The 23,298-nt window shown below is 58.6% G+C and overlaps 1 protein-coding gene across 1 annotated transcript in view; it reads right to left on the bottom strand.

The window, feature by feature from the left end:
* Positions 1-18,557: 18,557 nt before the first annotated feature.
* The window catches only part of LOC144489007 (calmodulin-binding transcription activator 1-like), a gene marked incomplete at both ends in the record, with an annotated part of 42,211 nt that continues 37,470 nt past the window's right edge, over positions 18,558-23,298 (bottom strand). The window contains 2 exons of the mRNA XM_078206956.1: positions 18,558-18,692; positions 19,458-19,584. Of these exons, the coding sequence (XP_078063082.1) occupies positions 18,558-18,692; positions 19,458-19,584 (262 nt within the window). The remainder of the gene's footprint in view (positions 18,693-19,457; positions 19,585-23,298) is intronic.

The following is a 23,298-nucleotide window of genomic DNA, read 5'->3' as shown; positions in this document are numbered from 1 at the left end:
GTAGACTCACACAGCGCAGCAAAGGTCCTTTGGCCCATCGAGTCAACAATAACCACCACTTCATATCCAGAAATAAAAATCTACTGATGACCCACTGTCCATTGTGGGAAAAACCCATCTGGTTCCTTCAGGGAAGGAAATTTGCCGTCCTTACCCGGTCTGGCCTACATGTGACTCCAGGCCCACAGCCAATGTGGGTGACTCTCAACTGCCCTCCAAGGGCAGCGAGGGATGGGCAATAAATGCTGACCCAGCCCAGTGACGCCCGTGTCCCAGGGATGAATAAAAAATCCAATTTCCCTGCACTTGAGCGGAGACCTGATAGAAGTCTACAAGATGATGAGGGGCATGGACAGAGTGGATAGTCAGAAGCTTTTTCCCAGGGTGGAAGAGTCAATTACTAGGGGGGCACAGGTTTAAGGTGCGAGGGGCAAGGTTTAAAGGAGATGTACGAGGCAGATTTTTTAAACAGAGGGTGGTGGGTTCGGGGGGGGTAGTGGAAGCGGAAACGGTAGTGACTTTAAGGGGCGTCTTGACAAATACATGAATAGGATGGGAATAGAGGGATACGGTCCCCGGAAGGGTCGGGGGTTTTAGTTCAGTCGGGGCAGCATGGTCGGTGCAGGCTTGGAGGGGCCGAAGGGCCTGTTCCTGTGCTGTAATTTTCTTTGTATTTTGTCCCAGATCCCCGAATGTTCTGATATTCCAAGTGCTTATTCAAATATTTTTTGAGGGTTGTAAGGTTTCCATCCTCCACTCCCTTCCCAGGCAGTGCATTCCACATTCCCACCACCCTCTGAGTGAAAAGTATTTTTCTCAAATCCCCTCAATCTCCTGCCCCTCACCCTAAATCTATGTCCCCTTGTGACTGACCCTTCAACCAGGGGGAGCAGCTGCTTCCGACTCCCCCTGTCCACACCCCTCAGAATCTTATACACCTTAATCATGTCCCCCCTCAGCCTTCTCTGCTCCAGAGAAAACAATCCCAGCCTATCCAGTCTCTCCTTATCGCTCAAACGCTCCATCCCAGGCAGCATCCTGGTGAACCTCCTCTGTAACCCCCTCTAGTGCAATCACATCCTGCAGTTAAACCTCTGATTGGCAATGGTGGCACAAACAGCGATGCCAGCCCAGGTCCGCAGTGCAAACATTCCCATCCACTGGTCACCATCCAGGTACAGACTGAGGCTGCTTCATACTCAGGGCGGGGGGACAGGAGGAGAGAGATAAAGAAAATGTCTGACAGTGAAAGGTAATGTTTCTGGGAAGCAACAACAGAGATCTGGTGTAGAGATCCACCCAGATCAATAATGGAGATCCGATGTAGAGATCCACCCAGATCAGTAATGGAGATCCGATGTAGAGATATCTCCACCCAGATCGGTAACGGGGATCTGGTGCAGAGTCGGCTTATGATGAAAGTGAGGAGGTGTGGGATAGAGGGAAAGTTGGCCGATTGGATAGGTAACTGGCTATCTGATCGAAGACAGAGGGTGGTGGTCGATGGAAAATTTTCGGACTGGAGGCAGGTTGCTAGCGGAGTGCCGCAGGGATCGGTGCTTGGTCCTCTGCTCTTTGTGATTTTTATTAATGACTTAGAGGAGGGGGCTGAAGGGTGGATCAGTAAATTTGCTGATGACACCAAGATTGGTGGAGTAGTGGATGAGGTGGAGGGCTGTTGTAGGCTGCAAAGAGACATAGATAGGATGCAAAGCTGGGCTGAAAAATGGCAAATGGAGTTTAACCCTGATAAATGTGAGGTGATTCATTTTGGTAGGACTAATTTAAACGTGGATTATAGGGTCAAAGGTAGGGTTCTGAAGACTGTGGAGGAAGAGAGAGATCTTGGGGTCCATATCCACAGATCTCTAAAGGTTGCCACTCAAGTGGATAGAGCTGTGAAGAAGGCCTATAGTGTGTTAGCTTTTATTAACGGGGTTTGGAGTTTAAGAGCCGTGGGGTTATGCTGCAACTGTACAGGACCTTGGTGAGACCACATTTGGAATATTGTGTGCAGTTCTGGTCACCTCACTATAAGAAGGATGTGGAAGCGCTGGAAAGAGTGCAGAGGAGATTTACCAGGATGCTGCCTGGTTTGGAGGGTAGGTCTTATGAGGAAAGGTTGAGGGAGTTAGGGCTGTTCTCTCTGGAGCGGAGGAGGCTGAGGGGAGACTTAATAGAGGTTTATAAAATGATGAAGGGGATAGATAGAGTGAACGTTCAAAGACTATTTCCTCGGGCGGATGGAGCTATTACAAGGGGGCATAACTATAGGGTTCATGGTGGGAGATACAGGGAGGATATCAGAGGTAGGTTCTTTACGCAGAGAGTGGTTGGGGTGTGGAATGGACTGCCTGCAGTGATAGTGGAGTCAGACACTTTAGGAACATTTAAGCGGTTATTGGATAGGCACATGGAGCACACCAGGATGATAGGGAGTGGGATAGCTTGATCTTGGTTTCAGATAAAGCTCGGCACAACATCGTGGGCCGAAGGGCCTGTTCTGTGCTGTACTGTTCTATGTTCTATGTTCCACCCAGATCAGTAATGGAGATCCGATGTAGAGATATCTCCACCCAGATCAGTAACGGGGATCTGGTGCAGAGATCCACCCAGATCAACAACAGGAATCTGGTGTAGAATCCACCATCAGTAATGGGGATCTGGTGCAAAGATCCACCCAGACCAGTAACTGGGATCTGGTGCAGAGATCCACCCAGACCAGTAACTGGGATCTGGTGCAGAGATCCACCCAGACCAGTAACTGGGATCTGGTGCAGAGATCCACCCAGACCAGTAACTGGGATCTGGTGCAGAGATCCACCCAGATCATCCACACCCACGGTGTATCTCCGTGGCTGTGCTGCCCCCACAGTGAAATAGCGCGCTGGGAATTGCCGCTGAGGCTCGGAGGGTGAATGCCGGATTGGGTCGGGGATATCGGAGGGCAGCTGGTGTGAGGGGGACAGCAGGGAAGAATGTACAGGAATAAATGAAAGGATCTGGAGTTGAAGTGGTCACACAGGCATGCAGACAACAGCAGCAGAATAAACTCAGATAAAAGGAGAGATGTCAACAGCAAGCTAAATAAAGAAGCGGTTAGCCTGGTCCTAAGCTGCTAGGCATGTGTGTACCCAGTCTCATCAGGTCAGAATTAAACTCCATACAATCCTGCTGGCTTCTGATAAGAGAGTTATTCAGTGACAGAATGTGGAAACTTTAAATAGAATCGACAAGTCCCTCACCTGAATACAGACCAAAGCATGATCAAACATTTCCCTTAGAGACCATTACATTCCCCATCTTAACACAGAAACTAGGAGCAGGAGACGACCATTCGGCCCTTCGAACCTGCTCCGACATTTATTTTGATCCTGGCTGATCATTGAATTCAACATTACTCACTGTTGAGAAAAGCATGGATGTCAGGGAACTTGGAGAAATAAATAATGATGTCTTGAGGAGTGTACATATTACAGAGAAGGAGGTGCTGGAAGTCTTAAAGCGCATCAAGGTAGATAAATCCCCGGGACCTGATGAAGTGTATCCCAGGACAGTGTGGGAGGCTAGGGAGGAAATTGCGGATCCCCTAGCCGAGATATTTGAATCATCGATAGTCACGGGTGAGGTGCCTGAAGATTGGAGAGTGGCAAATGTTGTGCCTTTGTTTAAAAAGGGCTGCAGGGAAAAGCCTGGGAACTACAGGCCAGTGAGCCTCACATCTGTGGTGGGTAAATTGTTGGAAGGTATTTTGAGAGACAGGATCTACAGGCATTTAGAGACGCAAGGACTGTTTGGGGACAGTCAGCATGGCTTTGTGAGTGGAAAATCTTGTCTCTCAAATTTGATTGAGTTTTTTGAAGGGGTAACAAAGAAGGTAGATGAGGGCAGTGCAGTTGATGTTGTCTACATGGACTTTAGCAAGGCCTTTGACAAGGTACCGCATGGTAGGTTGTTGCATAAGGTTAAATCTCATGGGATCCAGGGTGATGTATCTACATGGATACAAAATTGGCTTCTTGACAGAAGCCAGAGGGTGGTTGTAGAGAGTTGTTTTTCAAACTGGAGGCCTGTGACCAGTGGTGTGCCTCAGGGATCAGTGCTGGGCCCACTGTTATTCGTCATTTATATTAATGATTTGGATGAGAATATAGGAGGCATGGTTAGTAAGTTTGCAGATGACACCAAGATTGGTGGCACAGTGGACAGTGAAGAAACTTGTCTCCGGTTGCAACGGGATCTTGATCAATTGGGCCAGTGGGCTGACGAATGGCAGATGGAGTTTAATTTAGATAAATGCAAGATGATGCATTTTGGTAGATTGAACCAGGGCAGGACTTACTCAGTTAATGGTAGGGAGTTGGGGAGAGTTACAGAACAAAGAGATCGAGGGGTACATGTTCATAGCTCCTTGAAAGTGGAGTCACAGGTGGACAGAGTGGTGAAGAAGGCATTCGGCATGCTTGGTTTCATCGATCAGAACATTGAATACAGGAGTTGGAATGTCTTGTTGAAGTTGTACAAGACATTGGTAAGGCCACACTTGGAATGCTGTGTGCAGTTCTGGTCACCCTATTATAGAAAGGATATTATTAAACTAGAAAGAGTGCAGAAAAGATTTACTAGGATGCTACCGGGACTTGATTGTTTGAGTTCGAAGGAGAGGTTGGATAGACTGGGACTTTTTTCTCTGGAGCGTAGGAGGCTGAGGGGTGATCTTACAGAGGTCTATAAAATAATGAGGGGCACAGATCAGCTAAATAGTCAATATCTTTTCCCAAAGGTAGGGGAGTCTAAAACTAGAGGGCATTGGTTTAAGGTGAGAGGGGAGAGATACAAAAGAGTCCAGAGGGGCAATTTTTTCCCACAGAGGGTGGTGAGTGTCTGGAACAAGCTGCCAGAGGCAGTAGTAGAGGCGGATAGAATTTTGTCTTTTAAAAAGCATTTAGACAGTTACACGGGTACGATGGGTAGAGAGAGATATGGGCCAAATGCGGGCAATTGGGATTAGTTTAGGGGTTTTTAAAAAAAAGGGCAGCATGGACAAGTTGGGCCGAAGGGCCTGTTTCCATGCTGTAAACCTCAATCGCTCTATAATATCCTGATCCCCCCTCCCTGCCCCATATCCCTCGATCCCTTTCGCCCCAAGAGCGATACCTAATTTCTTCCTGAAATCTCACAAAGTTTTGGCCTCAGCTACTTTCTGTGGGTGGGCTGTGTGTCTGTGGGTGGGATGTGTGTCTGTGTGTCTGTGGGTGGGCTGTGTGTCTGTGGGTGGGTTGTGTGTCTGTGGGTGTGTCTGTGGGTGGGCTGTGTGTCTGTGGGTGGGTTGTGTGTCTGTGGGTGGGCTGTGTGTCTGTGGGTGGGTTGTGTGTCTGTGGGTGGGATGTGTGTCTGTGGGTGGGATGTGTGTCTGTGGGTGGGATGTGTGTCTGTGGGTGGGATGTGTGTCTGTGGGTGGGATGCGTGTCTGTGGGTGGGATGCGTGTCTGTGGGTGGGATGTGTGTCTGTGGGTGGGATGTGTGTCTGTGTGTCTGTGGGTGGGATGTGTGTCTGTGGGTGGGATGTGTGTCTGTGGGTGGGTTGTGTGTCTGTGGGTGGGATGTGTGTCTGTGGGTGGGTTGTGTGTCTGTGGGTGGGATGTGTGTCTGTGGGTGGGATGTGTGTCTGTGGGTGGGATGTGTGTCTGTGGGTGGGATGTGTGTCTGTGGGTGGGATGTGTGTCTGTGGGTGGGATGTGTGTCTGTGGGTGGGATGTGTGTCTGTGTGTCTGTGGGTGGGATGTGTGTCTGTGGGTGGGATGTGTGTCTGTGGGTGGGTTGTGTGTCTGTGGGTGGGTTGTGTGTCTGTGGGTGGGATGTGTGTCTGTGGGTGGGATGTGTGTCTGTGGGTGGGATGTGTGTCTGTGGGTGGGATGTGTGTCTGTGTGTGGGATGTGTGTCTGTGGGTGGGATGTGTGTCTGTGGGTGGGATGTGTGTCTGTGGGTGGGATGTGTGTCTGTGTGTCTGTGGGTGGGCTGTGTGTCTGTGGGTGGGCTGTGTGTCTGTGGGTGGGCTGTGTGTCTGTGGGTGGGATGTGTGTCTGTGGGCGGGATGTGTGTCTGTGGGTGGGATGTGTGTCTGTGGGTGGGATGTGTGTCTGTGGGTGGGATGTGTGTCTGTGGGTGGGATGTGTGTCTGTGGGTGGGATGTGTGTCTGTGTGTCTGTGGGTGGGATGTGTGTCTGTGGGTGGGATGTGTGTCTGTGGGTGGGCTGTGTGTCTGTGGGTGGGCTGTGTGTCTGTGGGTGGGCTGTGTGTCTGTGGGTGGGATGTGTGTCTGTGGGTGGGATGTGTGTCTGTGGGTGGGATGTGTGTCTGTGGGTGGGATGTGTGTCTGTGGGTGGGATGTGTGTCTGTGGGTGGGATGTGTGTCTGTGTGTCTGTGGGTGGGATGTGTGTCTGTGGGTGGGTTGTGTGTCTGTGGGTGGGATGTGTGTCTGTGGGTGGGATGTGTGTCTGTGGGTGGGATGTGTGTCTGTGGGTGGGATGTGTGTCTGTGGGTGGGATGTGTGTCTGTGGGTGGGATGTGTGTCTGTGGGTGGGTTGTGTGTCTGTGGGTGGGTTGTGTGTCTGTGGGTGGGATGTGTGTCTGTGGGTGGGATGTGTGTTTGTGGGTGGGTTGTGTGTCTGTGGGTGGGTTGTGTGTCTGTGGGTGGGTTGTGTGTCTGTGGGTGTGTCTGTGGGTGGGTTGTGCGTCTGGGTTGTGTGTCTGTGGGTGGGTTGTGTGTCTGTGGGTGTGTCTGTGGGTGGGTTGTGTGTCTGTGGGTGTGTTGTGTGTCTGTGGGTGTGTCTGTGGGTGGGTTGTGTGTCTGTGGGTGTGTCTGTGGGTGGGTTGTGTGTCTGTGGGTGTGTCTGTGGGTGCGTTGTGTGTCTGTGGGTGGGTTGTGTGTCTGTGGGTGGGTTGTGTGTCTGTGGGTGGGTTGTGTGTCTGTGGGTGTGTCTGTGGGTGGGTTGTCTGTCTGTGGGTGTGTCTGTGGGTGGGTTGTGTGTCTGTGGGTGTGTCTGTGGGTGGGTTGTGCGTCTGTGGGTGTGTCTGTGGGTGGGTTGTGCGTCTGGATTGTGTGTCTGTGGGTGGGTTGTGTGTCTGTGGGTGTGTCTGTGGGTGGGTTGTGTGTCTGTGGGTGTGTCTGTGGGTGGGTTGTGTGTCTGTGGGTGTGTCTGTGGGTGGGTTGTGTGTCTGTGGGTGGGTTGTGTGTCTGTGGGTGTGTCTGTGGGTGGGTTGTGTGTCTGTGGGTGGGTTGTGTGTCTGTGGGTGTGTCTGTGGGTGGGTTGTGTGTCTGTGGGTGTGTCTGTGGGTGTGTCTGTGGGTGGGTTGTGTGTCTGTGGGTGTGTCTGCGGGTGGGTTGTGTGTCTGTGGGTGTGTCTGCGGGTGGGTTGTGTGTCTGTGGGTGTGTCTGTGGGTGGGTTGTGTGTCTGTGGGTGTGTCTGCGGGTGGGTTGTGTGTCTGTGGGTGTGTCTGCGGGTGGGTTGTGTGTCTGTGGGTGGGTTGTGTGTCTGTGGGTGTGTCTGCGGGTGGGTTGTGTGTCTGTGGGTGTGTCTGCGGGTGGGTTGTGTGTCTGTGGGTGTGTCTGCGGGTGGGTTGTGTGTCTGTGGGTGTGTCTGCGGGTGGGTTGTGTGTCTGTGGGTGTGTCTGTGGGTGTGTCTGTGGGTGGGTTGTGTGTCTGTGGGTGTGTCTGTGGGTGGGTTGTGTGTCTGTGGGTGTGTCTGTGGGTGGGTTGTGTGTCTGTGGGTGTGTCTGTGGGTGGGTTGTGTGTCTGTGGGTGTGTCTGCGGGTGGGTTGTGTGTCTGTGGGTGTGTCTGCGGGTGGGTTGTGTGTCTGTGGGTGTGTCTGTGGGGTTCACTCAAGGCCAGGGGGAAACCCGCTGCAGCATACTGCAGTCGCAGCCTCTGCTCAAATCACTTTCACTGGAGCCTATCGGGAAATACAGACAGCTCGACAATGTCACCATGTGTCAGAGAACAGCTGGAGCTTCATTAAACAATTCCTGTGGCACAAATCAGGGTATTTCCATCGCTCTCGCAACCTCCCAGACATCCAACAGGGTGCAGGGGGCAGGGCGGGGGGCAGGGCGGGGGGCAGGGCGGGGACGCGGGGGCAGGGCGGGGACGTGGGGGGCGGGGCGGGGACGCGGGGGGCGGGCGGGGGCGCGGGGGCAGGGCGGGGGCGCGGGGGGCAGGGCGGGGGCGCGGGGGGCAGGGCGGGGGCGCGGGGGGCAGGGCGGGGGCGCGGGGGGCAGGGCGGGGGCGCGGGGGGCAGGGCGGGGGCGCGGGGGGCAGGGCGGGGACGCGGGGGGCAGGGCGGGGACGCGGGGGGGAGGGCGGGGGCGCGGGGGGCAGGGCGGGGGCGCGGGGGGCAGGGCGGGGGCGCGGGGGGCAGGGCGGGGACGCGGGGGGCAGGGCGGGGACGCGGGGGGCAGGGCGGGGACGCGGGGGGCAGGGCGGGGACGCGGGGGGCAGGGCGGGGGCGCGGGGGGCTGGGCGGGGACGCGGGGGGCTGGGCGGGGACGCGGGGGGCTGGGCGGGGACGCGGGGAGCAGGGCGGGGACGCGGGGGGCTGGGCGGGGACGCGGGGAGCAGGGCGGGGACGCGGGGGGCTGGGCGGGGACGCGGGGAGCAGGGCGGGGGGCAGGGTGGGGACGCGGGGAGCAGGGCGGGGGCGCGGGGGGCAGGGCGGGGGCGCGGGGGGCAGGGCGGGGACGCGGGGGGCAGGGCGGGGACGCGGGGGGCAGGGCGGGGACGCGGGGGGCAGGGCGGGGACGCGGGGGCAGGGCGGGGGGCAGGGCGGGGACGCGGGGGGCAGGGCGGGGGCGCGGGGGGCAGGGCGGGGACGCGGGGGGCAGGGCGGGGACGCGGGGGGCAGGGCGGGGACGCGGGGAGCAGGGCGGGGACGCGGGGGGCAGGGCGGGGACGCGGGGAGCAGGGCGGGGACGCGGGGACGCGGGGGGCAGGGCGGGGACGCGGGGAGCAGGGCGGGGACGCGGGGAGCAGGGCGGGGACGCGGGGAGCAGGGCGGGGACGCGGGGAGCAGGGCGGGGACGCGGGGAGCAGGGCGGGGACGCGGGGAGCAGGGCGGGGACGCGGGGGGCAGGGCGGGGACGCGGGGGGCAGGGCGGGGACGCGGGGAGCAGGGCGGGGACGCGGGGACGCGGGGGGCAGGGCGGGGACGCGGGGGGCAGGGCGGGGGCGCGGGGGGCAGGGCGGGGACGCGGGGGGCAGGGCGGGGACGCGGGGGGCAGGGCGGGGACGCGGGGACGCGGGGGGCAGGGCGGGGGCGCGGGGGGCAGGGCGGGGGCGCGGGGGGCAGGGCGGGGACGCGGGGGGCAGGGCGGGGGCGCGGGGGGCAGGGCGGGGGCGCGGGGGGCAGGGCGGGGACGCGGGGGGCAGGGCGGGGACGCGGGGGGCAGGGCGGGGACGCGGGGGGCAGGGCGGGGTCACGGGGGCGTGGCGGGGGGCAGAATGAATTCAGCTGGGCTGTAACTCACTCGTCGCACGAACCAGTCACAGCGAACCCCCACTCCGTTGTTCCCCCCACCCAGGCCCACAGCCCACCCTCAAGTCAAACTGTGTTAACAGGACATCGGGGAGGGAGGCGCCCAACAGGTGATGGCGGAGAGAGAGCCAGCGGCAGGGGTAGTGTTGTGGGGTGCGGGAATCCGCAGTGAGCCAGAGATAAGCGGGGGAGAATCAATGGGGGGATTGGGGGAGGGGGGGAATCCACACAGCCGGGTGGGAGGGTGAGGATGGAGGGGGAGTTCGAGGGGGGCATTGGGGGGGGAGCAATCGTGGTCGGGGGGAGGAATTCCGCAGTGAGCCGGGGGGGCAGGGGGTGTGTCCAGAGAGGGCCTGTCCAATCTGTACAATGCAACAGTCAGGTTAGCAGAGGGAGGGATGGCCTGTCTCTCACACACACCCACAGCAGGGACAGTGCCCCAGCTCATCGTCCCTGTGACAGAGGGAGGGATGGCCTGTCTCTCACACACACCCACAGCAGGGACAGTGCCCCAGCTCATCGTCCCTGTGACAGAGGGAGGGATGGCCTGTCTCTCACACACACCCACAGCAGGGACAGTGCCCCAGCTCATCGTCCCTGTGACAGAGGGAGGGATGGCCTGTCTCTCTCACACACCCACAGCAGGGACAGTGCCCCAGCTCATCGTCCCTGTGACAGAGGGAGGGATGGCCTGTCTCTCACACACACCCACAGCAGGGACAGTGCCCCAGCTCATCGTCCCTGTGACAGAGGGAGGGATGGCCTGTCTCTCACACACACCCACAGCAGGGACAGTGCCCCAGCTCATCGTCCCTGTGACAGAGGGAGGGATGGCCTCTCTCTCTCACACACCCACAGCAGGGACAGTGCCCCAGCTCATCGTCCCTGTGACAGAGGGAGGGATGGCCTGTCTCTCACACACCCACAGCAGGGACAGTGCCCCAGCTCATCGTCCCTGTGACAAACAGACAAATACCACATGCGCTGTGTCTGGATTCCGGACACACTGAGCTGTAATATAAACACTACAGAGGTTAATGGCACAGAGCTGTGTGCTCCACAGCTCCGAACTACAGAGATTCAGACAGAAACAAGCTAATTTACTGGGACCTCTGTCCCTGCTCCCAATGACAAGCTTAGGGGGAAAGGACAGGGGAGTGAAGAGGGCTAGAACCAGCTCAATGGGCCGATTGGCTTCCTCTCACACAGGAACCGGAGACATTGAGCCGCAGTGTCGGCTGGTGGACACCAGGTGGTGAGAGAACTCCACACAATCTGACAGCAAATCCCTGGTTAAATCACTCGGCTAATCCACTTCTAACTCTCCCGGAACAGTCATCGTAAACCTTAACGGCAAAGAATATAGCGGATATTAAACAGACCCCCACGCAGGCCCCGCGCAGACTGACGCAGGCCCCACACACACCGTCGCAGGCCCCACACACACACCGTCACAGAGCCCACACACACTGTTACAGACCCCACACACACTGTCACAGACCCACACACACACCGTCACAGACCCCACACACACCGTCACAGACCCCACACACACCGTCACAGACCCCACACACACACCGTCACAGATCCCACACACACACCGTCACAGACCCCACACACACTGTCACAGACCCCACACACACACTGTCACAGACCCCACACACACACTGTCACAGACCCCACACACACAAAGAACAAAGAACAAAGAACAGTACAGCACAGGAAACAGGCCCTTCGGCCCTCCAAGCCTGTGCCGCTCCTTGGTCCAACTAGACCAATCGTTTGTATCCCTCCATTCCCAGGCTGCTCATGTGACTATCCAGGTAAGTCTTAAACGATGTCAGCGTGCCTGCCTCCACCACCCTACTTGGCAGCGCATTCCAGGCCCCCACCACCCTCTGTGTAAAAAACGTCCCTCTGATGTCTGAGTTATACTTCGCCCCTCTCAGCTTGAGCCCGTGACCCCTCGTGATCGTCACCTCCGACCTGGGAAAAAGCTTCCCACTGTTCACCCTATCTATACCCTTCATAATCTTGTATACCTCTATTAGGTCTCCCCTCATTCTCCGTCTTTCCAAGGAGAACAACCCCAGTCTACCCAATCTCTCCTCATAGCTAAGACCCTCCATACCAGGCAACATCCTAGTAAACCTTCTCTGCACTCTCTCCAATGCCTCCACGTCCTTCTGGTAGTGCGGCGACCAGAACTGGACGCAGTACTCCAAATGCGGCCTAACCAGCGTTCTATACAGCTGCATCATCAGACTCCAGCTTTTATACTCTATACCCCGTCCTATAAAGGCAAGCATACCATATGCCTTCTTCACCACCTTCTCCACCTGTGTTGCCACCTTCAAGGATTTGTGGACTTGCACACCTAGGTCCCTCTGTGTTTCTATACTCCTGATGACTCTGCCATTTATTGTATAACTCCTCCCTACATTATTTCTTCCAAAATGCATCACTTCGCATTTATCCGGATTAAATTCCATCTGCCACCTCTCCGCCCAATTTTCTAGCCTATCTATATCCTGCTGTATTGCCCGACAATGCTCTTCGCTATCCGCAATTCCAGCCATCTTTGTGTCATCCGCAAACTTGCTGATTACACCAGTTACACCTTCTTCCAAATCATTTATATATATCACAAATAGCAGAGGTCCCAGTACAGAGCCCTGCGGAACACCACTGGTCACAGACCTCCAGCCGGAAAAAGACCCTTCGACCACTACCCTCTGTCTCCTGTGGCCAAGCCAGTTCTCCACCCATCTAGCCACTTCTCCTTGTATCCCATGAGCCTTAACCTTCTTAACCAACCTGCCATGTGGGACTTTGTCAAATGCCTTACTGAAATCCATATAGACGACATCCACGGCCCTTCCTTCATCAACCATTTTTGTCACTTACTCAAAAAACTCCACCAAATTTGTCACAGACCCCACACACACACTGTCACAGACCCCACACACACACTGTCACAGACCCCACACACACACTGTCACAGACCCCACACACACACTGTCACAGACCCCACACACACACTGTCACAGACCCCACACACACCGTCACAGGCCCCACACACACCGTCACAGACCCCACACACACCGTCACAGACCCCACACACACCGTCACAGACCCCACACACACCGTCACAGACCCCACACACACCGTCACAGACCCCACACACACCGTCACAGACCCCACACACACCGTCACAGACCCCACACACACCGTCACAGACCCCACACACACCGTCACAGACCCCACACACACCGTCACAGACCCCACACACACCGTCACAGACCCCACACACACCGTCACAGACCCCACACACACACCGTCACAGACCCCACACACACACTGTCACAGACCCCACACACACACTGTCACAGACCCCACACACACTGTCACAGACCCCACACACACTGTCACAGACCCCACACACACTGTCACAGACCCCACACACACCGTCACAGACCCCACACACACACCGTCACAGAGCCCACACACACCGTCACAGACCCCACACACACCGTCACAGACCCCACACACACCGTCACAGACCCCACACACAGCGTCACAGACCTCACACACACCGTCACAGACCCCACACACACCGTCACAGACCCCACACACACCGTCACAGACCCCACACACACCGTCACAGACCCCACACACACTGTCACAGACCCCACACACACACCGTCACAGACCCCACACACACACTGTCACAGAGCGCACACACACACTGTCACAGACCCCACACACACACCGTCACAGACCCCACACACACACTGTCACAGAGCGCACACACACACTGTCACAGACCCCACACACACTGTCACAGACCCCACACACACTGTCACAGACCCCACACACACTGTCACAGAGCCCACACACACTGTCACAGACCCCACACACACTGTCACAGAGCCCACACACACACCGTCACAGAGCCCACACACACTGTCACAGACCCCACACACACACCGTCACAGAGCCCACACACACACCGTCACAGAGCCCACACACACTGTCACAGACCCCACACACACACCGTCACAGAGCCCACACACACTGTCACAGACCCCACACACACACCGTCACAGACCCCACACAGACTGTGACCAATAAGTGTTGAACAAAGGAAAGTGTGTTTCAGAGAGTTTGATTTGCCTCTGGTCCTTCGGTTTGTTTTCCTGAACTGAGTGCCCGGAAACAAGTGGGAGAATGTTCCGGATTCTGATCATTGCTGCCAGTCTCTGCTAATCGAGCCTCATTCTGCACAGTGACCGCTTTAACCAAACCACAGTCACCGAGACCCCCCCGAGGAATCTGCGGCGCAGAGGCCACCCCAAAGCAGCAGCAAACCCCCGTCACAACCCCACACTAACCCCCCCGTCCCCGATATCCCCCCAGTCACAACCCCACACTAACCCACACCCCCCCCCCCGTCCCCGATATCCACACCCGTCACAACCCCACACTAACCCCCCCGTCCCCGATATCCCCCCAGTCACAGCCCCACACTAACCCCCCCGTCCCCGATATCCACACCCGTCACAACCCCACACTAACCCCCCCGTCCCCGATATCCACACCCGTCACAGCCCCACACTAACCCCCCCGTCCCCGATATCCACACCCGTCACAACCCCACACTAACCCCCCCGTCCCCGATATCCACACCCGTCACAACCCCACACTAACCCCCCCGTCCCCGATATCCACACCCGTCACAACCCCACACTAACCCCCCCGTCCCCGATATCCACACCCGTCACAACCCCACACTAACCCCCCCGTCCCCGATATCCACACCCGTCACAACCCCACACTAACCCACACCGCCCCCCCGTCCCCGATATCCACACCCGTCACAACCCCACACTAACCCACACCCCCCCCCCCCCCGTCCCCGATATCCACACCCGTCACAACCCCACACTAACCCCCCCGTCCCCGATATCCACACCCGTCACAACCCCACACTAACCCACACCGCCCCCCCGTCCCCGATATCCACACCCGTCACAACCCCACACTAACCCACACCCCCCCCCCCCCCGTCCCCGATATCCACACCCGTCACAACCCCACACTAACCCACACCCCCCCCCCCCCCCCCCGTCCCCGATATCCACACCCGTCACAACCCCACACTAACCCACACCCCCCCCCCCCCGTCCCCGATATCCACACCCGTCACAACCCCACACTAACCCCCCGTCCCCGATATCCACACCCGTCACAACCCCACACTAACCCCCCCGTCCCCGATATCCCCCCAGTCACAGCCCCACACTAACCCACACCCCCCCCCCCCGTCCCCGATATCCACACCCGTCACAGCCCCACACTAACCCCCCCGTCCCCGATATCCACACCCGTCACAACCCCACACTAACCCCCCGTCCCCGATATCCACACCCGTCACAACCCCACACTAACCCACACCCCCCCCCCGTCCCCGATATCCCCCCAGTCACAACCCCACACTCGCCCCCCCGTCCCCGATATCCACACCCGTCACAGCCCCACACTAACCCCCCCGTCCCCGATATCCCCCCAGTCACAACCCCACACTCGCCCCCCCGTCCCCGATATCCACACCCGTCACAGCCCCACACTAACCCCCCCGTCCCCGATATCCCCCCAGTCACAACCCCACACTCGCCCCCCCGTCCCCGATATCCACACCCGTCACAGCCCCACACTAACCCCCCCGTCCCCGATATCCCACACCCGTCACAACCCCACACTAACCCCCCCGTCCCCGATATCCACACCCGTCACAGCCCCACACTAACCCCCCCGTCCCCGATATCCACACCCGTCACAGCCCCACACTAACCCCCCCGTCCCCGATATCCCCCCAGTCACAACCCCACACTCGCCCCCCCGTCCCCGATATCCACACCCGTCACAGCCCCACACTAACCCCCCGTCCCCGATATCCCACACCCGTCACAACCCCACACTAACCCCCCCGTCCCCGATATCCACACCCGTCACAGCCCCACACTAACCCCCCCGTCCCCGATATCCACACCCGTCACAACCCCACACTAACCCCCCCGTCCCCGATATCCACACCCGTCACAACCCCACACTAACCCCCCCGTCCCCGATATCCACACCCGTCACAACCCCACACTAACCCCCCCGTCCCCGATATCCACACCCGTCACAACCCCACACTCGCCCCCCCGTCCCCGATATCCACACCCGTCACAACCCCACACTAACCCCCCCGTCCCCGATATCCCACACCCGTCACAACCCCACACTAACCCCCCCGTCCCCGATATCCACACCCGTCACAACCCCACACTAACCCCCCCGTCCCCGATATCCCCCCAGTCACAACCCCACACTCGCCCCCCGTCCCCGATATCCACACCCGTCACAGCCCCACACTAACCCCCCCGTCCCCGATATCCACACCCGTCACAACCCCACACTAACCCCCCCGTCCCCGATATCCCCCCAGTCACAGCCCCACACTAACCCCCCCGTCCCCGATATCCCCCCAGTCACAGCCCCACACTAACCCCCCGTCCCCGATATCCACACCCGTCACAACCCCACACTAACCCCCCCGTCCCCGATATCCACACCCGTCACAACCCCACACTAACCCCCCCGTCCCCGATATCCACACCCGTCACAACCCCACACTAACCCCCCCGTCCCCGATATCCACACCCGTCACAACCCCACACTAACCCACACCCCCCCCCCGTCCCCGATATCCCCCCAGTCACAGCCCCACACTAACCCACACCCCCCCCCCCCGTCCCCGATATCCACACCCGTCACAACCCCACACTAACCCCCCCGTCCCCGATATCCACACCCGTCACAACCCCACACTAACCCACACCCCCCCCCCCGTCCCCGATATCCACACCCGTCACAGCCCCACACTAACCCACACCCCCCCCCCCCCGTCCCCGATATCCACACCCGTCACAACCCCACACTAACCCCCCCGTCCCCGATATCCACACCCGTCACAGCCCCACACTAACCCCCCCGTCCCCGATATCCCCCCAGTCACAACCCCACACTAACCCCCCCGTCCCCGATATCCACACCCGTCACAGCCCACACTAACCCCCCCGTCCCCGATATCCACACCCGTCACAGCCCCACACTAACCCCCCGTCCCCGATATCCACACCCGTCACAACCCCACACTAACCCCCCCGTCCCCGATATCCACACCCGTCACAGCCCCACACTAACCCCCCGTCCCCGATATCCACACCCGTCACAACCCCACACTAACCCCCCCGTCCCCGATATCCACACCAGTCACAACCCACACTAACCCCCCCGTCCCCGATATCCCCCCAGTCACAACCCCACACTAACCCCCCCGTCCCCGATATCCCCCCAGTCACAGCCCCACACTAACCCACACCCACCCCCCCGTCCCCGATATCCACACCCGTCACAACCCCACACTAACCCCCCCGTCCCCGATATCCACACCCGTCACAGCCCCACACTAACCCCCCCGTCCCCGATATCCCCCCCGTCACAACCCCACACTCGCCCCCCCGTCCCCGATATCCCCCCCGTCACAACCCCACACTAACCCCCCCGTCCCCGATATCCACACCCGTCACAACCCCACACTAACCCCCCCGTCCCCGATATCCCCCCCGTCACAGCCCCACACTCGCCCCCCCGTCCCCGATATCCCCCCCGTCACAACCCCACACTAACCCCCCCGTCCCCGATATCCACACCCGTCACAACCCCACACTAACCCACACCCGCCCCCCTGTCCCCGATATCCACACCCGTCACAACCCCACACTAACCCCCCCGTCCCCGATATCCACACCCGTCACAACCCCACACTAACCCCCCCGTCCCCGATATCCACACCCGTCACAGCCCCACACTAACCCCCCCGTCCCCGATATCCCCCCAGTCACAGCCCCACACTCGCCCCCCCGTCCCCGATATCCACACCCGTCACAACCCCACACTAACCCCCCCGTCCCCGATATCCCCCCAGTCACAACCCCACACTAACCCCCCCGTCCCCGATATCCCACACCCGTCACAACCCCACACTAACCCACACCCCCCACTGCCCCCCGGCATCCTAAACAACCCCTGTCCACGCTCCCACGCCCATCACATCCCTAAACCCACCCGTCACACCCTCACCCCCAGACGCTGAGCTGTGCCTCCCCCCCACAGACACTGAGCTGGCCCCCAGACGCCCTCCTCAGGTCATGACTGGAAGCCGGAATCCTGCCAGGTTCCTGTTCAGGTTTCTAATCCCGAGGGAAGGAGACTAACGTGGAGAAGGCAACAGCTCGGAATAAACACGGGATCTGCTCGGAATACACATGGGATCTGCTCGGAATAAACACGGGATCTGCTCGGAATAAACACGGGATCTGCCCGGCTCCGCGTGTGCTGGGGTCCGTCACATGTCGCCAGCCCCACTCCCCCCGACTGCATGGCTGCGTGTGTATCTCCCCACCCCCCCGACACGGACAGCGTTTCCCCGCCCTCCCTCTCCCCCAACACGGGCTCGGTCCACCCCCTCCCCCAGTCTGGCAGCGTCTTTACCATGTGCCAGCACCCCCTGCCGGCGCCCCCTCCCCCTGCCGGCGCCCCCTCCCCCTGCCAGCACCCCCTCCCCCTGCCGGCGCCCCCTCCCCCTGCCGGCGCCCCCTCCCCCTGCCGGCGCCCCCTCCCCCTGCCGGCGCCCCCTCCCCCTGCCGGCGCCCCCTCCCCCTGCCGGCGCCCCCTCCCCCTCCCGGCACCTCCTCCCCCTCCCGGCACCCCGTCCCCTCCCAGCACCCCCTCCCCCTGCCAGCACCCCCTCCCAGCACACGGACAGCGGGAGACGGAGAGGATCTTGCAGAGCTCTCGGTTCGGAGTTGAACCCTGCAGGACGGCGCTCAGTTTAATCCCCACCTTGTCCGTTCTGTCCGACGGCCGATTCACGCCCCCCGCCCGCCCACCCAGTCAGGGGGGTCCCCGCACCTACCGTCCAGTGACAGCCAGTCCAGCTGCGAGCTTGGCATCGCCATGGAGTTGCGAGCTCTGTATTCAAACAGCACCGAGTTGGAGATGAGCTGGTTTTCTCGGGCCACGTGCAGACTCACCAGGCCAGCTTCATGCGCTGAAAACACACAGAACAGGCTCAAAGCCCAGGGAAACGGACACCGGGAGGGGGCTTCACAGCTCTCAGACTGGGGGCCCTGGGGAGCGAGGGGGGGGCCGCAGGGAGAGGGGGGGGGCCGCAGGGAGAGGGGGGGGGGCCGCAGGGAGAGGGGGGGAGGGAAGGGCCGCAGGGAGAGGGGGGGGGCCGCAGGGAGAGGGGGGGGGCCGCAGGGAGAGGGGGGGGGCCGCAGGGAGAGGGGGGGGGCCGCAGGGAGAGGGGGGGCCGCAGGGAGAGGGGGGGCCGCAGGGAGAGGGGGGGCCGCAGGGAGAGGGGGGGGCCGCAGGGAGAGGGGGGGGCCGCAGGGAGAGGGGGGGGCCGCAGGGAGAGGGGGGGGCCGCAGGGAGAGGGGGGGGCCGCAGGGAGAGGGGGGGGCCGCAGGGAGAGGGGGGGGCCGCAGGGAGAGGGGGGGGCCGCAGGGAGAGGGGGGGGCCGCAGGGAGAGGGGGGGGCCGCAGGGAGAGGGGGGGGCCGCAGGGAGAGGGGGGTGCCGCAGGGAGAGGGGGGTGCCGCAGGGAGAGGGGGGGGCCGCAGGGAGAGGGGGGGCCGCAGGGAGAGGGGGGGCCGCAGGGAGAGGGGGGGGCCGCAGGGAGAGGGGGGCCGCAGGGAGGGAGGGGGGGGGGGGGGGGGGAGGTGTGTGTGTGTGTGTGCAGGGAAGGCCATTAGGCCCTCCAGCCCATTCTATCCCTCAGTAAGAAGGGAGGGTTCTGTGTACCAGGGTACCTACCGGGACAGTAACAGCGCAGTACACCAGACTGAATGAGCGAAGCTGGAACGGTAATCTTGTCGAACATGCAGGAGTAGCGATCACTGCCATCGTTCCACGGACCTGTGATCAGAATCTTCACACCGCCCTGTCCACAATGAAACATGGCACGGTTACCCACTTAAAGTTAAAATTTAGTTATTAGTGTCACAACTAAGGTTTACATTAACATTGCAATAGGACGGCACGGTGGCACAGTGGGTTAGCGCTGCTGCCTCACAGCTCCAGGGACCCGGGTTCAATCCCAGCGACACGGTGGCACAGTGGGTTAGCACTGCTGCCTCACAGCGCCAGGGACCCGGGTTCGATTCCCGGCTTGGCTCACTGTCTGTGTGGAGTCTGCACGTTCTCCCCGTGTCTGCGTGGGTTTCCTCCGGGTGCTCCAGTTTCCTCCCACAGTCTGAAAGACGTGCTGGTTAGGGTGCATTGGGCCGTGCTAAATTCTCCCTCAGTGTTACCCGAACAGGCGCCGGAGTGTGGCGACTAGGGGATTTTCACAGTAACTTCATTGCAGTGTTAATGTAAGCCTTACTTGTGACGAATAAATAAATAAATTAAACTAAACAATGAAGTTACTGTGAAAATCCCCGAGTCGCCACACTCCGGCGCCTGTTTGGGTAACACTGAGGGAGAATTTAGCACGGCCAATGCACCCTAACCAGCACGTCTTTCAGACTGTGGGAGGAAACCGGAGCACCCGGAGGAAACCCACGCAGACATGGGGAGAACGTGCAGACTCCGCACAGACAGTGACCCAAGCCGGGAATCGAACCCGGGTCCCTGGCGCTGTGAGGCAGCAGCGCTAACCCACTGTGCCACCGTGCCACTGGGATTGAACCCGAGTCCCTGGCGCTGTGAGGCAGCAGCACTAACCCACTGTGCCACCGTGCCGCTGGGATTGAACCCGGGGCCCTGGCGCTGTGAGGCAGCAGCGCTAACCCACTGTGCCACCGTGCCACTGGGATTGAACCCGGGTCCCTGGCGCTGTGAGGCAGCAGCGCTAACCCACTGTGCCACCGTGCCGCTGGGATTGAACCCGGGTCCCTGGCACTGTGAGGCAGCAGCGCTAACCCACTGTGCCACCGTGCCGCTGGGATTGAACCCGGGTCCCTGGCGCTGTGAGGCAGCAGCGCTAACCCACTGTGCCACTGTGCCGCTGGGATTGAACCCGGGTCCCTGGCGCTGTGAGGCAGCAGCGCTAACCCACTGTGCCGCTGGGATTGAACCCGGGTCCCTGGCGCTGTGAGGCAGCAGCACTAACCCACTGTGCCACCGTGCCGCTGGGATTGAACCCGGGTCCCTGGCACTGTGAGGCAGCAGCGCTAACCCACTGTGCCACCCCACACTTACATGCAAACCTTTCCAATATGGTGATGCTTAACCCACTGCCACAAACCAGAGTAGCTCCTCCCTGCCCCAAGAGGCTGCCTGACCTGCCGAGTATTTGTCAGTCGCGGCACTGACAGGATCGGACTCCAATCCCACCCCCCCGGTGTTTGCAAACAACGTATCGCGAGGCTAGGCGGTTCTGCTGCCAAGGGCAACGGGTTGTTTTTAGAGGTCTAACCAATCTGTTTGAACTCGGCATTTGAATAACAGCAGCCTATCAGATTTGAATTTGATGTTTCGGTAACCTGTACGCCAGTCCTGTCGTGGGGATGTTTGTTATGTCATTAGGGGCAGAGGAACGCCTGCCACCTGCTGAGTAACAGCTTAGTTCGACTCTGAGAGAGAGAGAGACTTGCTGAATCTCTCATAGCTGCATTTATGTCTTAAAAGAAAGCTTCATCTCAATCGCAACAGAAGATAGTGAAGACAGAAGAAATCGGCACAACATCGTGGGCCGAAGGGCCTGTTCTGTGCTGTACTGTTCTATGTTCTATGTTCTAGAAGGTTCCAGAAGGTGACAAACCTGATTAAAATTTGGAGACTAAAGATTCTATTTTTTTTGTTACTAAGTGGGAATTGTAATGATCTAAACAGCATTCCATTAGGAGCGTGTTTTATTGGGTTTGTTAATAGTTTAGTTAACCTGTTCACTGTTAGTTAGATAAATAAAGTGTTACTTGTTGATTATAGAGAGTCAGGGAGTTAATTGGTTTAATCACGAGAAGCTGTTGAAGGGCAGATAATCCCCCTTCTCACACGCACTTCAACAGATTATGAAGCGAGGGACTCCTCCCTGAGTGGTTGAGTGTTGGTTCTCAGTGAGGAGATCAAACCTCCCCCTTTGGAACAGCATCTCTACCTCCCCACCCCCCCCCCCCTCCGCCCCCCGCATTGTCCTGGGGAACGGGCGCACCATTCACTGACCCTGACTGGGCTGAAGTCCTTTATCACCATGAAGAAGTAGGACTGAGTCAGCGTGGCTACATCAAGGGGAGCTCATGTCTGACAAATCGGTTCGAGTTCTTTGAGGAGGTAACAAGGAAGTTAGATAAAGGAGAACCAGTGGACCTGATTTATTTAGATTTCCAGAAGGCCTTCGACAAGGTGCCGCAGAGGAGACTGTTAAATAAGTTAAGTGCCCATGGTGTTAAGGGTAAGATCCTGGCATGGAGAGAGGATTGGCTGACTGGCAGAAGGCAGAGAGTGGGGATAAAGGGGTCTTTTTCAGGATGGCAGCCGGTGACTAGTGGTGTGCCTCAGGGGGTCGGTGCTGGGACCACAACTTTTCACAATATACATTAACGATTTGGAGGAAGGAACTGAAGGCACTGTTGCTAAGTTTGTAGATGATACAGAGATCTGTAGAGGGACAGGTAGTATTGAGGAAGCAGGGGGGCTGCAGAGGGACCTGGACAGGTTAGGAGAGTGGGCAAAGAAGTGGCAGATGGAATACAGTGTGAAAAGTGTGAGGTTATGCACTTTGGAAGCAGGAATGGAGGCATAGACTATTTTCTAAATGGGGAAATGCTTAGGAAATCAGAAACACAAAGGGACTTGGGAGTCATTGTTCAAGATTCTCTTGAGGTTAACGTGCAGGTTCAGTCGGCAGTTCAGAAGGCAAATGGAATGTTAGCATTAGTACTTCTGAGGCTGTATAAGGCTCTGGTCAGACCCCATTTGGAGTATTGTGAGCAGTTTTGGGCTTGTCGTATGAGGAACGGGTTGAGGATTCTGGATCTGTACTTGTTGGAGTTTAGAAGGAGGAGGGGGGATCTTATTGAAACTTACAGGATACTGCGAGGCCTGGATAGAGTGGACGTGGAGAGGATGTTTCCACTAGTAGGAAAAACTAGAACCAGAGGGCACAACCTCAGGCTAAAGGGACGATCCTTTAAAACAGAGATGAGGAGGAATTTCTTCAGCCAGAGGGTGGTGAATCTGTGGAACTCTTTGCCGCAGAAGGCTGTGGAGGCCGGGTCATTGAGTGTCTTTAAGACAGAGATAGACAGGTTCTTGATTAATAAGGGGGTCAGGGGTTATGGGGAAAAGGCAGGAGAATGGGGATGAGAAAAATATCAGCGGAGCAGACCTTATTATTCTATAGACCCTAAACTCTTAAGGTGCAGATCCAGGGATTTTTTACGAGTTTAGGGTCTATAGAATAATAATGTCTGCTCCACTGATATTTTTCTCATCCCCATTCTCCTGCCTTTTCCCTATAATCCCTGATCCCCTTATTAATCAAGAACCTATCTATCTCTGTCTTAAAGACACTCAATGACCCGGCCTCCACAGCCTTCTGCGGCAAAGAGTTCCACAGATTCACCACTCTCTGGCTGAAGAAATTCCTCCTCATCTCTGTTTTAAAGGATCGTCCCTTTAGCCTGAGGTTGTGCCCTCTGGTTCTAACTTT

This window comes from Mustelus asterias, unplaced genomic scaffold, assembly GCF_964213995.1.
Source record: "Mustelus asterias unplaced genomic scaffold, sMusAst1.hap1.1 HAP1_SCAFFOLD_1918, whole genome shotgun sequence".
Lineage (NCBI taxonomy): Eukaryota > Metazoa > Chordata > Chondrichthyes > Carcharhiniformes > Triakidae > Mustelus > Mustelus asterias.
The sequence above is the reverse complement of the archived record's forward strand: the minus strand, read 5'-3'. Positions and strand labels throughout refer to the sequence as shown.